This window comes from Terrapene carolina, unplaced genomic scaffold (assembly GCF_002925995.2).
Source record: "Terrapene carolina triunguis isolate 2854851 unplaced genomic scaffold, T_m_triunguis-2.0 Scaffold228, whole genome shotgun sequence".
In the NCBI taxonomy this organism is placed as follows: Eukaryota; Metazoa; Chordata; order Testudines; family Emydidae; genus Terrapene; species Terrapene triunguis.
The window spans coordinates 1,603,265-1,621,730 of NW_020664579.1; the positions used below are offsets into that span (position 1 = coordinate 1,603,265).

At 40.8% G+C, this 18,466-nt stretch overlaps 1 protein-coding gene across 1 annotated transcript in view; it reads right to left on the reverse strand.

Moving 5' to 3' along the window:
- ELP3 (elongator acetyltransferase complex subunit 3) overlaps positions 1-18,466 on the reverse strand; it is a 134,721-nt gene that overhangs the window by 73,330 nt on the left and 42,925 nt on the right. Inside the window, exons 8-9 of the mRNA XM_026656364.2 lie at positions 11,356-11,517; positions 8,878-9,004 (exon numbers count right to left, since the gene is read on the reverse strand). Of these exons, the coding sequence (XP_026512149.1) occupies positions 8,878-9,004; positions 11,356-11,517 (289 nt within the window). The remainder of the gene's footprint in view (positions 1-8,877; positions 9,005-11,355; positions 11,518-18,466) is intronic.

Genomic DNA, 18,466 nt, shown 5'->3' on the forward strand with positions numbered 1-18,466 from the left:
ATGCTGCCGGCTTCTTATTTACAACGTCACCTTAAAGTGAGAACAGGCATTCGCATGGCTCTGTTGTAGCCGGCATTGCCAGGTATTTACGTGCCATATATACTAAACATTTGTATGCCCCTTCATGCTTCGACCACCATTCCAGAGGACATGCATGCATACTGATGACAAGTTCTGCTTGATAACGATCCAAAACTGTGCGGACTGACGCATGTTCATTTTCATCATCTGAGTCAGATGCCACCAACAGAAGGGTGATTTTCTTTTCAGGTGGTTCAAGTTTTGTAGTTTTTGCATTGGAGTGTTGGTCTTTTAACTCTTCTGAAAGCATGTTCCACACCTCGTCCCTCAGATTTTGGAAAGCATTTAGATTCTTAAACCATAGGTCGAGTGCTGTAGCTATCTTTAGAAATCTCACATTGGTACCTTCTTTGCGTTTGTCAAATCTGCAGCAAAAGTGTTGTTAAATCAAAAAACGTGCTGGGTCGTCACCCGAGACTGCCATAACATGAACTATATGGCAGAATGCAGGTAAAACCACAGAGCAGGAGACATACAATTCTCTCCCAAGGAGTTCAGTAACAAATTTAATTAACGTATTATTTTTTAACGAGTGTCATCAGTATGGAAGCATATCCTCTGAAATGCTGGCCAAAGCATGATAGGGCATACGAATGTTTAGCGTATCTGGCACATAAATACCTTGCAATGCCAGCCATAAAAATGCCATGTGAATGCCTGTTCGCACTTTCAGGTACATTGTAAATAACAAGCGGGCAGCATTATCTCCCGTAAATGTAAACAAACTTGTTTGTCTTAGTGATTCACTGAACAAGAAGTAGATTCCAAAGTTTTACATTATTTTGTTTTTGAGTGCAGTTATGTAAGAACAACAACAAAAATCTATATTTGTAAATTGCACTTTCATGATAAAGAGATTGAACGACAGTACTTATCTGAGGTGAAAAGAAATAGTATTTCAGTTGTTTATATTTTTTACAGCGGTAATACTTTTAATCTCAGATAATATAAAGTGAGCATTGTACACTTTGTGTTCTGTGTTGCAAGTGAAATCAATATATTTGAAAACAGAAAAATATCCAAAATATTTATAATAAATTTCAACTGGTATTCTATTATTAACAGTGTGATTAAAATTGTGATTAATTGTAATTAATGTTTTAATTGAGTTAATTGGTTTTGAGTCAATTGCCTGAGTTAATTGTGATTAATTGACAGCCGGAATACTTTTAATTATTTATGAATTTCAGGTACTGTGGGAACTGTAAGCTCTTTGGAAAAAATTAGAAGTTTGTCTGCAGCTAAAAGAAGTTATATAATAGCATTTCACAGGATACAGGATAATCATATACCTTCCACCACATTACTTGGGATTAACTCCTCTTCTCTCTTCAGTGGTGGAAGCACCACAAAAGACTGTACTATATCAGACCTCTAGCCTACACAATTCAACCACAGAACATAAAAGTGTGGAAGTAGAGCAAGAACTGACAGGGATTTGAAGGGGATTTCAATGCATACAGTCTCTTCTGTGAGCAAGAGTCAGGCTAGCTGTAACCCTAATAACGCGAGATTTGTAAAAGTGAGGATTGTGTGAGGCGAGTGGGAAAGAACTGTGTGAGAAGTTGTTGCGACCTTGTGTAGATAATATGGAATGTAGACTATAGTCTAAATAGATGTGGAAAATAAGATATCAGGATCACCTATGTATAAACAAAATGCAGCTGTTGCTCATTATTATATGTAACAAAAGGTATAAATGCTTGCCTTAATTGTTTATCTTTTGAGAGACCTGCACTCTCTCCCTCCGCGCAATTGCTAGAGATAATAAAGTATGTGATTTGCTGCACCCAAAAAAGAGTGAGAACTCTGTTTTTCTCCGACAAAAGCATCAAGTGGAAAGATAAAATATAATGCTAAAATGGGACTATATCTGCAGTTTGTCTGCAGAAAAGTTCCATTAGGAAAGGAAGTTTAACTTGCACACCTCTGTAACGTACATCAGGCAACGACATATTAACAGCCTGAGAACATACTTACAATGGCTGCATTTTGTTTAGTTCCATAAAATTATACTAGTTGAACTACAATTAGTCATTAATATGGATACAGTCTGCTAAATTACAGTCAGTTTCTACTCAGTAGCTCACAAACAGCAGCTCACAAACAGCAGAAGGAGAAATTCCCAGAATACAATTCCTAATTCTTCAGACTCCTAAATCTTTTGCTTAAACCTTAAGTTCTGTTCAGTATAGTTGCTGGCAAGTGTGATTCATGATTCCTCCATTCATTTACCCCTCCCATCAACTCATCTCTCTTGTGCTACAAAGGAGAAGCTGAGTGTTTAATCACATTCCACAGAATGAGGTGTCTGCTCTGGTAAGAAGCCCATTTATTCCTGCTGACTTCTTGATTTATTTCAGCTAGTATTCTAATTATTGTATCAGTCCGACTGCTAGGGTAGGCTCTGGGGATTGTTGGTCTTAGCCATTACATTTACACTTGCCAACAAGAACAACCAGAGTGTGTAAATCTCCTGGAATTCCTGGCATGATGACATGGATGTGATGGGAGGAAAACAAGATCACCCTTAAAATTATTCACATTATGCGGTGGGGGGGAAAAGAACAACAAAAGTGATCCCATACTGTGGTGACAGGCACCAGTATAAGAACCTGGATAGAAAATGAGAAAGAGAAATGAAGGAAAAATGAATATTGCATATCATTGTCAAAAAAAACAACACATTAAGGATATTACAGTTTGCCATAGTGGAAAAAAAGGCAAAAAGCCAGAGCCTTCCCAGTTTAGTCAATGCATTAAAGTTAAAATAGAAAATATTCAGAAATTCTTAAGGAAAAAAGTTTGTCTCACAAGAAAACGCGAATATCAAAAAATACTTTTAAAAACAATAACACACAGGTGTTCATAATATAAAGGCCTCCAGACTACTCGCTGAGAATGATGGGGAACACTTCAAAAGAAGTAAACACTGATGGAATAGTAGGGATAGTTGGGTGTTATACTTACAAATATAATTACCAGCTCAAATTGCAGAAGCGTCCACTATCCTTAATTCACCACTGGGACTACCAGTAAGTCATTACTTTCCTAAGAGAAGTTACTATACTTAATCATAGAATATCAGGGTTGGAAGGGACCTCAGGAGGTCATCTAGTCCAACCCCCTGCTCAAAGCAGGACCAATCCGCAACTAAATCATCCCAGCCAGGGCTTTGTCAAGCCTGACCTTAAAAACCTCTAAGGAAGGAGATTCCACCACCTCCCTAGGTAACCCATTCCAGTGCTTCACCACTCTCCTAGTGACATTTTTTTTCCTAATATCCAACCTAAACCTCCCCCACTGCAACTTGAGACCATTACTCCTTGTTCTGTCATCTGCCACCACTGAGAACAGTCTAGATCCATCCACATGTGCTCCAGGCCCCTAATCATTTTTGTTGCCCTCTGCTGGACTTTTTCCAATTTTTCCACATCCTTCTTGCAGTGTGGGGCCCAAAACTGGACGAAGTACTCCAGATGAGGCCTCACCAATGTCGAATAGAGGGGAATGATCACATCCCTTGATCTGCTGGCAATGCCCCTACTTATACAGCCCAAAATGCCATTAGCCTTCCTGGCAACAAGGGCACACTGTCAACTCATATCTGTCACCCATTGGTGACAAGCGCCAGGTGCTTAGATATCTTCCTGAAGGCATGTTCATTATTCCTCTTTCAGTCACTGGGAAATAGAGGTTACTTAGCTTTAACGGGAGGTTCTTCTAAATGTGTGGTCCCTGTCTATATTCCATGTGTGGGCACGCATGAGGGCCATGTGCCTGAATCTGGAATTTTTCACATGACGTGTCTGCTGGCCCGCATATGCACCGTAGCTATCCTTGTGCTCCAAACTGAAGGGTGGTGAGGGCCAACACCTCTCCAGTCTCTATTCTGACCGCAGACCAAACAATCTACCGCAGACAGGACAGAGGGCAGGTAGTGGAATATAGACAGGGACCACACCCCTCAAAGAACCTCCAGTTACAGATTAGTAACCTCCATGTCTTCTTCGACTGATGGTCCCTACGTGTATTCCACAAATGGGAGATTAACAAGCAGTAATTAAACAGGCGGCAAGTGCAAGGACAGAGACGTGTTAGCTGAATGTAATACTGCTGTCCCGCAGCTTTATTTGCAGTGGAAGACAGCATATGGTGGGTCTGCCATGAGTGCCTCCAGCTCACTGTCTCTTCTGGCTGATACTATAGCTATTAGAAAGGCCATCTTCAAAGACAGATGGGCCATAGCGCATGTGGCTAGAGGTGATCCTTCCATGACATTAGAAGGGCATCACCCATTGAGCCCTTGTCCAGGGCTGCTCTGGAGCAGTACTGGGAAAGTTGCTTGTTTGCCTGAGAAGCAAAAAGGTCCAAGGCCAGCTCTCCTTATTGGGCAAAGATGTTGTTGAGAGCTTAATTATGAATCTCTCATTCGTGGGTTGTGGGAAAATGTCTGCTTAGGCTGCCTGCTAGGGGAGTTCTGCGGCACTGGTGAGTATGCTGCTGATAGGGTTATGATGCACCAATTCCAGAGAGTGACTGCCTCCATGCAAAGATGTTAAAGTCTCATTCAATCCTGCTTCTTTATACAAAATACAATTGTCATGTTATCCGACATTATTGGGACATGTCTGGATCCGCTGAGTGGGAGGAAGACATTGCAGACTTGACCGACTGTCCTGAGTTCTAGTAAACTGATGTGCATTCTGGACTCCTGCAGGGTCCAGATGCCATGTGCTGTACAGTCACCCATGCGAGTTCCCCAACCTAAGAGGGAGTACAGCGGGGTGGTCCTGCCCTGAAGGGATTAAAACAGCCCTGGGAGAAGAAACTAGCGAGACGTCGGCCTGCGCCACCCTTTATGCCCTCAAATCAGAGCACAAGCAGAGCTATGGCGTGTGTACAGGCCAACGGACACGTGCCTGAGTCCATAATATTTTACAGGCAATGGTGGCACCATCATGCGAGGAAAGATGGGATTAAGTCCACAGCTAGAAATTTATTATGTGAGTGAATGGATTTATTTTCTCCAGATTTATTTAGAACTACCAAAAACCAGAAATGTTATGGTCTCCTTAGAGAGAGAGACAAGTATAGTGGGACAGATGTGATTTTATCCTGCAAAATTAAGGATATTTTATAAAGGGCTTTGATGACAATTTTTGCGATGCTATATCCTTTAAACCATGTGCAAAGTGGCAAAATTAATGACTCTTAGCAACATTACCAAGCAGATCAATAACAGACATTAACAGATTAATTAGAATGCTTTGTTCTTAGTTTTTCACATTCAATCTCCTTACTTCAGTGTAATATGTCAAAATATTTACTAATATGGAATAACATTTATATAGCACAGCAGCTTTTTAATAGTTCTGCAAAGCAGAAAGTGAGGAATGCTATATCCAACTGAAACTGCAAGGGGATTTTCATCTCTCTAGATATTTATAGATATCGCTGCGGCATCTGAGCACCTTACAAGAAAATGAATCAGGGATCCTTTTTAGGTGGTTCGCTATCCCTTTCCCAAACACCCTGTTACTCAACCTTTCCAGGACTTTCAGTCAATCAGCCTTCTAGACTTGTCATTCGCTCTCAGCCCTCTCCTCACTGCCATCACTTCCCTTCTTTCATTGATATGGTTGTTGATTCTCTCCATGCTTCGCTTTCCTCCACCTTTAACTCTTCTGCCCCCTTTCCCATTGCAAGGTCCATCCTACCAACCTCCAAGACTCGCTCACCCATAACATCTGCTTCTTTTGTCCCTGCTCTCATGCTGCGTAGTGTCTCTGGTGGAAATCCTGTGACCAGGCTGATTTCCTCCACTATAAAATTTGTTCTCTCCTCCTCCAGTTCTGCCATCTTCTTAGCTAAATAACTGTCCTCCTTCAGCTTAGTTGAATCCCATGCCCACAATCCCAGCCACCTTTGACTCACTCCACAAATCCTTCCCACCTCCACTGCTCTCTCAGCTCGGGATCTTGCCAATTTCTTCCAAGAGAAAATTGACAAAGCACAACTTGATCTTCCTGCTCCCTTTGATGCACCCTCTCTTCCCCTTCTACAACTCTCCTCCTCCTCCCCCCGTCAGAAACTTCTCAGCTGCTCTACTCCTCTAACCCCTCCACCACTTGCCCCACTGACTCCATCCCATCCCCTGATCTCCTATGCACTCAGTTTCATCCTCTCCCCTACTCTTCTCTTTAAACCATTCCAATACAAGCATGCTTTAGTTTCTCCCATCTTTAAACAAACACCCTTTGATCCCACTTTCCATTCCAACTACAGCCACATTTCCTTTCTCCCTTTCACCTCTAAGCTCATTGAACACACTGACTACAATCGCGGTCTGGAGTAACTCTCTCCAATTCTATTCCAGGACCTTTATAACATGGAATGAGCCCCTTGCACTCCACTGAAATAGCTCATGCCAAAATCTCTACTGACCTCTTCCTAGCCAAAGCTCAGAACCAGTACTCCATCCTCATTCTCCCTGACCTGTTGGCGCCCTATGACACCACTGACCACGTTCCACTTCTTGAAATCTTGTCCTCCCTAGGCTTCCGCGAGTTTGTCCTCTCCTGGTTCTCCTTTTCCTCTCATGCTCCTTCAGCATGTCCTTCAGAGGATCATCCCCTTCCCTTCCAATTTTATACAGGGTTCCGTAAGTTTCTGTTCTTGGTCGCAACTCCTCTTCCTCTCTACCTCCTCTCCAGGTAATCTCACGTTCAGACCAAAATTCAATTACCATCTCTATGCTGACGACTCAGATCTACCTCATTATTCCAGACCTGTCTCCTTCTGTCCAAACTAAAATATCTTGTTTCAGAGTAGCAGCCGTGTTAGTCTGTATCCGCAAAAAGAACAGGAGTACTTGTGGCACCTTAGAGACTAACAAATTTATTAGAGCATAAGCTTTCGTGGGCTACAACCCACTTCTTCGGATGCATATAAATTAAAATATCTTGGCATCTCTCTCTCTCTAACAACTCCTCGTAGATATCTAGCCATCAGATCAAGCTCAACATGGCTAAAACAGAGCTCTTAATCTCCCCCCATCAAGCTCTCCTGCACCACTCCTTTTTTGATCATTGTGCACAACAGCACCATCTTGCCAGTCATTCAGTCCCATAACCTGGGTATCATCTTCAACTCAGACCTCTCTCTAGCGCCTCATATCCAGGCTATATCTAAAGCTTGCAGATTCTTTGTGCACAATATCAGTCTTTCCTAAGATACAGCCTTTCCTATCCATCCGCACAGGTCAAACCCTCGTCCACACCATCATCTTGAATCTCTATTACTGCAACATCCTTTTTTTCTGGCCTTATCAAAAGCAATCTTGCCCTGCTCAGATGCTTTCAGAATATTGTCCGAGAAAGGATGCTGATGAATTGGAAAGGGTTCGGAAAAGAGCTATGAGAATGATTTTGACATTTGGAAAACCTGCCTTCCAGTGGGAGACTAAAGAAAAATCAGTCAATTCAGTTTATCCAAGAGAAGATTGAGGTGATTTCATCAGTCTACAAGTACCTGCATGGGAGGAGAATTCTGCTAGCAGAGGGCTTTTTAATTTAGCAGACAGGCATAATAAGAGCCAGTAAAATAAATAAATTCAGGCTTAAAAGATGTGAAGGTTTTAAACAGAGGAAGTAATTAACCATTGGAGCAACTTACCTAGGTATGTGATAGATTCTTCATCACTTGAATTCTTTAAATCAAGAATGGATGTCTCTTTCTAAAAGAGAGGCTCTAGCTCAACCACAATATATGGGTTTGATACAGGAATCATTGGGTGAAATTCTATAGTTTTTTATGCAGGAGGTCAGCAGAGATGAGCATAATGGTTCCTTCTTGCCTTAAAATCAAATAATTGATTGGAAGATTCAGGTCAGAAATATAGGTAGAAAATAAAATGTGGTTCTGCTTGGAAAGTTACAAGCAAACACATCTAGCCAGAAGTGCATCCACATGATATTGGACACAGTATTCCAGGAACAGTGATAGTAGCTCTTCCATACTTTTGTTCAATGTTCTGCTTTTATAGAGCCAATATATTTGTTCTCTTAGCCAGGACACCACACTGGGAGCTCATGCTCAGTTGGTTGTGCACAATGACGACAGAGTCATTATTCTGAGTTCCAAAAATCCAGTTCACCCCATCCTATAAGTGTGACCTAATATTCTTTGTGCCTAGATGTATGACTTTGCATTTGGCTGTACATGGCTCTATTAAAACATAAGTTCAAGTAAACCCAGTTTTCCATGTGATTCAGATTGCTGTTTCCATCGTTATTTACTACTCTGCCAATTTCTGTGTCATCTGCTAACTTTACCAGCAATTATTTTATATTTTCTTTCAAATTTTTGATGAAGATACTGAATAGCACTGGGGCCAAGAAGAAACCCTATATGCTCTGTACAGACATACTATTGTGTAACAGCTTCCTAGACAAGATGCTTTTGCCTATGATAAATATACAATTTTAAATCCAAAGAAAGAAAACCACCTTGCAAAAAAGTAAAAGCCTTAATTAATATCAGAAAGGCAACATTGTGTTTCACCTTCCACAGAGACCTTAGTGATTCAGTCTTTCACAAGGAAGGGAGAACATTTTCTGGATGAAGTAGTTCAACAAATCTGCCTCATCCTTCCTCTTCACCTGAATTTTAAGGTACACGTCCTTAAGAAGAAAGTCTGGCCTGTAAAATAACCACTAGCAAAGCCACGAAACAGAAGAAGTTTTAGATCCTCTAAGGCAAAACAAAAGCAGGGTTATTTTAAGCCATACTTACAACAAACTGGTCAATATCTCTTTCAAGCCCCATGTTCGGCAAATCAGGCATCATGTGCGCCACCACTTTAAACCCTGCATCCTTGGCTAAGTGAAATGACTCACACACAGCCTTCACAGTGTGTCCCCTGGAAAGAAGAAAAACTAATTAAAAAACCTACACACCTTCATGAATTGTAATCCTTCCGGAGTGGAACTCACTCCATCTAGATATCCATCTTAGCCCCCAGCCTCACTTTCAACCACCACCTAAATAAATGCACCCCCATCACCAAAGAACTGTTCCCCTTATATTTAGGGCCTTTTCTTTTCCCTCCACCACGTAAGATTCCCCTCATTTGTGTGTGTGTGTCTGGTTTTATGACTGTGGTTTTACTTTATTAGTAAAATATTGTGATGTTTTTATAAATCTGTTCTATGGTGAAATTATCTGGCACTTTGAGTAGGTTGGGGGGAGGCAACGGAGTCTCATTTCATAAATAAAAATTATTTCCTTATTAGAGGAGGGATCTGAGCTGCATCAGTAACTCAACTACTTGATGCCTGGACTTATATTTGAATATTCTTCTGCCTTGCGGCAATTGGAAACACTCAAACAGCCCACTAATGACTCACACTACATAATGGAAAAGTAATTTCCAAACATTTAGCCTAATTGGTTGTAATCTGACATTTAGCCACAAGCAAAATATGAACATCTAAAACAAAAATCCACCCCTACATGCTAAATGAAGAATGAAAGTAAACCAGAACCACCTTAGGAGAGACTAGCGTGACCATCAATCAGCTCAAAAAACAGACTTCAATTCATTGTTTTAGAGAGCTGAAGGGATATTCTAAACCACAGAAGTTGTGGGAGGGGGATGTCTGCATGAGCAGACTACAATACAGCACAGAACCTTTTAGGCATATTGCAAGCATCTTCAAAAGTGCCAAAACCTTTAAAAATCTAATCTTAAAAAGGATTCCTTCTGTATAAAAGAGATAGCTACCTACTACCTTCCTCTTCTTCAGGGCCAGCAACAGAAACTCCATTTGCAGTTTCACTGGCAAACTTTCAAAACAGCCGTGACATGCAATTTAGAGATGCTGCAAAAAATCATTTCATCTGATGGACAAAACTGGATGGGAACTAAAAAGAGATCACAGAGGTGGATAACAGGGATACTGACTTTGAAAGATCCATCTCTGAATAGGCACAACAGCTGTGAAAGGGTCTGTAGAAAAACAGGGATAAGTGGGCTTGATAAGCTTGAAGACTGTGGCAGAAATCAGCATTAATGAATGTACCTGAGCTAAGAATCAGGTGACGTGGCTACTATTTTTTTAGTACAGTACGTTGCTATTTACCTTTGTAAAGCTCTTTGACATCTAAGATTGATAAGTGCTATATAAGGGTTAATTATTTAGTTTACTTGACTGCTTGGTTTGCTTGATAGGCTAAAGTTATTCTTGAACATTACAGCTTTGCTCATCTGGTCAGGCATTGAATCTGGTACTCATGCAGCAATGAGATTCTGTACCTTCATGCATCAGCCACAATAAGACTAATCTTTGGGGCTTCAGACTCAAATGTCAAGTCTCCAGAAGAAAATGTCTGAGATTTTCAATTACTGCACAATTGTCACCTCTAAGTTTGGTAAAAGGTAGTTTTTTTTAAGCCAATTTCCATATTCCCATTTCTCTGTAATTAACTTATGCTATTGGTTTATTAAAAATCTTAGGTAAATAACTGGTGTGTGTGATAAGGGTGAAGGTAAGCTTTATATAAATCTCTGAATACACAAGTATTCTGAAGTTAACAGGATCCCCAGTTCTGCAACAGTATGAAGCATATTTCTCCCCCAGCAGGTTACGAGAATATGAACTATAACATTCTAGGTGCTTTGGCAGTGATTTTGTCATCACTGGTCCAGGGCCACAAAGAAGCCGTCAAGAAGTTCTTACTTGTACACTTCCCGGCCTCTGAAAGTACTGTATATGCAGAATGATCCTGATTCAAGAAATCAACAGGTTTAATTTCTGGCTATAAAATAGACTGCGATGAGTGTCAATTATAAACACGTACCTGACCTGCCTCACACTCGGTCTGTGCCAAGTGCCCTGTCTCTTCTTTAAAATCCTTCAGGAATGACCACCATGACCTAATGCCATGCTTCCTGCACATATGGTACCTCTTCAGATTATTTTGTACAGATTTTAATGTACCATGTACCTACTGAAATCTTTGGATTGTAAATTTCTCAGGACAAGGATTCTGATGTTTGTTTGGGCACATCCTACTTACTTTACAAGCTTGTAGAGCTATAAAGACAGTACCCAGCACTATAAAATACTTATGGAACAGGAACATCAGTATAAAATTGTACAGAATTAGGCTGGCACTCTGAAGTATTTGTTTCCGGGCGTCTTATAAAGTACTCCACAAGACAAACAATAAGCAGTCACATTGAGCTTTACTCTGAAATATTCTTCTCACCTGTTGGTATCTCTGGCCACGTCCTCATAGACACTTTGCACTCCAATCTCCAACCTTGTGCAGCCGTATGACAACATGTCACTCAGGTGCCGCTTCAAGCAGTAATCAGGCCTGGTCTCTATGGTGATCCCAACACACTTTGTGAGACTTCTTTCTGAGTACCTGTGATCAAAAACAAGCTCCTTGTTACGATCACGAATCAGTCACAGACTGTTCAAAACAGTCCAAAGATTTCCAGGTGTCAATTTTTTACAATTTCCTCTTCAACTAGAACCAGGAAAAGAGAAATACACTATAGCCTGGCAATCAGAATGGACCCAACACTGTCACACTGTGAATATACATAGTTATATACATCTACAATAAAAGTTTTACTCATTTTTTAATATTAAAAAAAGTGGAATATGCCTGGGCTCACAAGGCTTCTTTCAAACAATACTTGTTGGGAAGAGGAAGATATCCCCTGAACTGATCAAGCCCTTTTGTGCTAGCAGCAGTGAGAAGCGGGGCCTATATAAGAAGGGAAAGTCAAGATGGGAAATAAAAAGGAGAGCTGAGTTACACCACAACAGCCAGTCTGACATACTCAGCTAATACTTCTGTTCAGGTAATTGAGGTGCATGTTTCTCCGAATTCTACAAAATCTTAGTTTAGATAAAGCTCTGTATAATCCACTTGTTTCCTGTTCCCAAGGAGTACAGTTGAGCTCCAAGAGGCAGTGGAGTTGAGTAACACTCTGAGCTTCATTTACGTCTGACATTGCCCAGGGGAGCCTCATTTCAACTCTTTTTCTTTATGGGACTAGATGCATAACACAGACTAACTGACATATGGTGTTACAAAAACCCTCCAACAAGAAAATAATATTCAGTAAGTTACTGCAAAACTTAATTCAGTGGCTTGGGGCACAGGATAAAAATAAAAAGTAATATTACTATTGATACTTGGATAAAAACGGTCAGACATTAGGAAAAGGTTGTCTTTTAAAAACCCACTGAAGTGTATTCTGATTTGTAAGAATTAAAAAGAAAAAATCTTGTCCTTGTTTACAAATAACTAATGGTCCCATATCAGAGGGTATATATGCATATTAAGGAATAAGCCACCTTCAGTATTGTGTAAAAATATAAAGAGAAGAGGAGAAGGGAACCAGAAATAATTATTTTTTTCTCTTGAAGCAAATTCATAGCAAAGTTATGAACTGCTGAATATAATGAACACCAGAAGACCCCTAACTACAGTGGTTACAAAAATACTGTTAGGATTCCAGTGCAGCATGATAGCTAATGAAACTGTCTTGCTTAACTCCTTGTATGCTGTAAATAAAAGAGTGGCTGAGTTAAAATAGTGAAATAAAAATAAAACGGATATTATAGTATCAAAGAGGGCAATCCAAGGGATTAAAACCAGGGAGATGGTTTCAGGATTCATAACTGGCAATGCCTACATCAGAATATTGAATATCAACACACCTTTCAAATCATCTGGTTAGCTCCTCCTCCCCTAATTTCCAAGATCCCTCCCAGAACAGTATCACCATTCTTCTGGAAAAGGACTAGCTGAATTTTCCTGGTCATTGTCAGTTTTCACTGGCTGGAATCTTACGCTACAAATGCCAGCCATTGCCAATTCATAAACAACTGGAAGGACTAAAATCATACTTTTCCCAACAAACCTCTCTGGGACTGGACATGTTTTATGTCCAGAAGGAATGAAAGGCAGTGACAACAACATACATGGAAGGAAAGGACTAATACTGGTCAGTGCCTGTGCTCTATGTTTAGCAGCTTTCTATTTCTACAATAGAATTATGCTTATCAGCCACACATCTGGCTACAATGTCTCTTGTGTTTATTTTATATATATATATATATATATATATATATATATATATATTCTATGAAGATTTAAAAAAAAGAAAAAACACAATGCTCATACTGAGCAGGCCATTTGAAAACAAGAATCATTCATTGATATTGCAGTTTTTATTTGTTAATTTGCAAGGAGAAACAGAAGGCAGAAGTATATGCCACTCAGCACTCTACTGCAAATGATTCTGGTAAAAAATCTTGCTCGTTATTCCCTGAAACATGCAGATGCAAGGGAAATAGGTTTTTCCTCCTTCCATTAAGGTGAGAAATAACAAAGTAAGAGAACAATAGGATATTTTAGCATCACTCCTGTTTGCAAAAGGATAAATCTATTTCACTTTGAACTTAACATTTAATTAAAGAGCGTCACAAAACTTGTAAAGTTATAAAGGGAAATGGACATCTTTACAGCCACTTACAAGGCAGCTGAGATCTCCCCTCAATCAACCTCACTGTCTCCCTTTTAAGATAACTATTATCTTTGATTCATCAATTACTTCCTAGAACTGCTGCATTGGAAAAGTACAGCACTGGTTGACGGACAGTAGCATCAGCGCGTCAAGGGCTAGGTAATTTTACAGCCAATAACATTTGTAGTTATATGTGCCAAGAGAGAGGTAATCAAATCCCAAGCATCATGTTACAGGCTGATCTGGTGTATTGTGCTTTTCTTTGTCTTCCTTAAAAAGATCAGGTATAAGCTACTGCCAAAGGCTTAACAGTGACTTGATGGAACACTGGTCTAATCTGGTATGGTAAATTCTACAGCAGATGGAAGTGTCTGCCATGCCTCCAATCTATTGTGAGCTGCCATAAATAAAGAGTAGAGGGAAATGTCTTTTCCAACCCTGCAAACACAGACGGAAGATTACTAAGTTTCAAAATACACAGAAAAACAATGAAACCTCAGATAATCATGAGAGGATAAATTAATATAAGAAAGGTTGATGCATAGATATTACGCCAGACACATCAGAAGTGATTAAGAAACAGAAAATAAGTTGACAGAGTCACACTAAGAACTACAAAAGATTATAATGTAATGGAAACCAAAACACATCTACCGGAAGAATGGAAACTGACCCGAGTGAACATTGTTTAAAGTCATCCTAGACTTATATACCCCTTTTACTGTAGGGAAGGTGTTGCTAAAGGACACCATTAACTTGAAGAATTACACTTCTCACTGAAAGTTCTGTACCCATGAGTTAACTGCAACACTTACAGCTAAGATAAGCAGAAACACCTTGGTACTAGGGATAATGGACAAAATAAACCTGGAATGTAGAGATCAGTTTATACATGAACAGCACATGGATAGAGCATGCAGTACAGAGATTGGTTCCTGAGACATAAATAAGCAAGTCATGAAGCACATGATGCAATGTATAGTCAGGAATGCAGATGTTAGTAAACATGTATATAAGGAAAAGTTTCGCTGTGTAACTTTAGATTTGTGACAGGTTTCAGAGTAGCAGCCATGTTAGTCTGTATCCGCAAAAAGAACAGGAGTACTTGTGGCACCTTAGAGACTAACAAATGTATTAGAGCATAAGCTTTACTTGCCCCATAACCTCAGCCATGCTGAACACAACGCCATCTACAGCCTCAGAAACAACTCTGACATCATAATCAAAAAGGCTGACAAAGGAGGTGCTGTCGTCATCATGAATAAATTGGAATATGACCAAGAGGCTGCTAGACAGCTCTCTAACACCACATTCTACAGGCCTTTAACCTCTGATCCCACTGAGGATTACCTAAAGAAACTACACCATCTGCTAAAAAACTCCCTGACAAAGCACCGGAACAAGTCTGTACAGGCACATGCCTAGAACCCCAACCAGGGGTATTCTATTTGCTACCCAAGATCCATAAACCTGGAAATCCTGGATGCCCCATCATCTCAGGCATTGGCACCCTAACATCAGGCTTGTCTGGTTATGTGGACTCTCTCCTCAGGCCCTACGCTACCAGCACTCCCAGCTATCTTCGAGACACCACTGACTTCCTGAGGAAACTACAATCCATCGGTGATCTTCCAGAAAACACCATCCTGGCCACTATGGACGTAGAAGCCCTCTACACCAATATTCCACACAAAGATGGACTACAAGCTATCAGGAACAGTATCCCCGATAATGTCACAGCTAACCTGGTGGCTGAACTTTGTGACTTTGTCCTCACCCACAACTATTTCACATTTGGGGACAATATATACCTTCAAGTCAGCAGCACTGCTATGGGTACCCGCATGGCCTCACAGTATGCCAACATTTTTATGGCTGACTTAGAACAACGCTTCCTTAGCTCTCGTCCCCTAACGCCCCTACTCTACTTGCGCTACATTGATGACATCTTCATCATCTGGACCCATGGAAAAGAAGCCCTTGAGGAATTCCACCATGATTTCAATAATTTCCATCCCACCATCAACCTCAGCCTAGATCAATCCACACAAGCGGTCCATTTCCTGGACACTACTGTGCTAATAAGCAATGGTCACATAAATACCACCCTATACCGGAAACCTACTGACCGCTACACTTACCTACATGCCTCCACCTTCCATCCAGGACACACCACACATTCCATTGTCTACAGCCAAGCTCTAAGATATAACCGCATTTGCTCCAATCCCTCAGACAGAGACAAGCACCTACAAGATCTCTATCAAGCATTCTTAAAACTACAATACCCACCTGCTGAAGTGAAAAAACAGATTGACAGAGCCAGACGAGTACCCAGAAGTCACCTCCTACAAGACAGGCCCAACAAAGAAAATAACAGAACACCACTAGCTGTCACCTTCAGCCCCCAACTAAAACCTCTCCAGCGCATCATCAAAGATCTACAACCTATCCTGAAAGATGATCCCTCACTCTCACAGATCTTGGGAGACAGACCTGTCCTCGCTTACAGACAACCCCCCAACCTAAAGCAAATACTCACCAGCAACCACACATCACTGAACAAAAACACTGACCCAGGAACCTATCCTTGTAACAAAGCCCGATGCCAACTCTGTCCACATATCTATTCAAGTGACATCATCATAGGACCTAATCACATCAGCCATACCATCAGGGGCTCGTTCACCTGCACATCTACCAATGTGATATATGCCATCATGTGCCAGCAATGCCCCTCTGCCATGTACATTGGCCAAACCGGACAGTCTCTACGCAAAAGAATTAATGGACACAAATCTGACATCAGGAATCATAATACTCAAAAACCAGTGGGAGAACACTTTAACCTGTCTGGTCATTCAATGACAGACCTGCGGGTGGCTATTTTACAACAGAAAAACTTCAAAAACAGACTCCAACGAGAGACTGCTGAGCTGGAATTGATATGCAAACTAGATACAATCAATTTAGGATTGAATAAGGACTGGGAATGGCTGAGCCATTACAAACATTGAATCTATCTCCCCTTGTAAGTACTCTCTCACTTCTTATCAAACTGTCTGTACTGGGCTATCTTGATTATCACTTCAAAAGTTTTTTTTCCTCTTACTTAATTGACCTCTCAGAGTTGGTAAGACAACTCCCACCTGTTCATGCTCTCTGTATGTGTGTATATATCTATCTATCTCCTCAATATATGTTCCATTCTATATGCATCCGAAGAAGTGGGCTGTAGACCACGAAAGCTTATGCTCTAATAAATTTGTTAGTCTCTAAGGTGCCACAAGTACTCCTGTTCTTTTTAGATTTGTGATGTACCTTGCATGCAGTCCATGTTTGAGCCTGGCCAGCTTGACCATAGGGTTGCGGGTATGCCAAATAAAGGTATCCGAGTGACGAATTCTGGAGTCTAACTGAGTTTTTGAGAACCAAGTGGAAAAGGGTTTCATGGGATGCCAACAAAAACATGTACTGTGGAGCACAGAAACCCTTATAAAAAGAAAAGGTAAGGAATGGAAAGAAAAAAAAAAAAAAAAATCAGTACATACTGTCTTAACGGTCCTCTGTCAGATACTGGATTTTTTTAAATTAGTCAATATTAAAAAAGTCAAGTTGGCAGTGTTTCTATTTCAAAGTACAGTCAATGCATCAGAGCATTCACCTAGCCAGTAATCATGAAAAAGAAAGGATGGTCAGATTTATGTTCTGTGGTAAGGAGTTTCCTTCCTGATAGAATGGTCAAGGCTTCTATTTATTCTTCTAGGAGCCCACTACTGCTTTGCTATTCAGTTTATGCAAGAGAAGGTTAAAAGGTGACCTGATCTTTGGTCCACATATACCTACACAGGGAGACGATTTGATAGCAGAGGACTCTAATTTAGCAGACAAAGACAGAACAAGATCCAATGGCTGGAAGCTGAAACTAGACAACTTCAAATTCCTAAGGCACAATTTTGTAACAATGAGGTTAAGTGACCACTGGAAAAACTTATTAATAGATAAGGCCAGAAGGGACCACTGTGATCACCTAGTCTGACCTCCTACATTAATATAGGTCATAAGATTTCACTGACTTAATTCCTGATGAAATCAGAGCATATCTTTTAGAAAAAGCATCCAATCTAGATTTAAGGATATCCAGTGATGGAGTATCCACCATGACCCTTGGTAAATTGTTCCAATGGTTAATTACTCTCACTGTTAAAAAATTTACACCTTACTTCCAGTCTGAATTTGTCTAGCTTCAACTTCCAGTCATTGTTCTACCCTTCTCTGCTAGGTTGAAGAGTCTTATCAGATTTCTGTTCCTCATGAAGATACTTATAGACTGTGATCAAGTCACCATTTAACCTTTTCTTTGATAACCTAAATGGATTGAGTTCCTTGAGTCTTCCATTATAAGACATGTTTTCTAACCCTTTAATCATTTTCGTGGCTCTTCTCCAAATCCTCTCAGATTTATCAGCATCCTTCTTGAATTGTGTAAAGACCTGGACACAGGATTCCAGCAGCGGGGACACCAGTACCAAATACTAGGGTTACCATACGTCCGGTTTTTCCCGGACATGTCCGGCTTTTCGGCAATCAAACCCCCGTCCGGGGGGAATTGCCAAAAAGCCGCACATGTCCGGGAAAAATGCCGGCCGGGCACTTCCCCTCCCGCGGCTGCTCAGCTCCTCCCCTGACTCTTCGGCTCTGTTAAGAGCTGAGCCGCCCGAGCGCTATGGGCTTCAGGCAGCCCCCTTGCCTCCGGACCCCAGCCGCCGGCCGGGCACTTCCCCGGAGGAAGTTATCTACACAAGTTCCATTGCACAGAATTTAATCTTC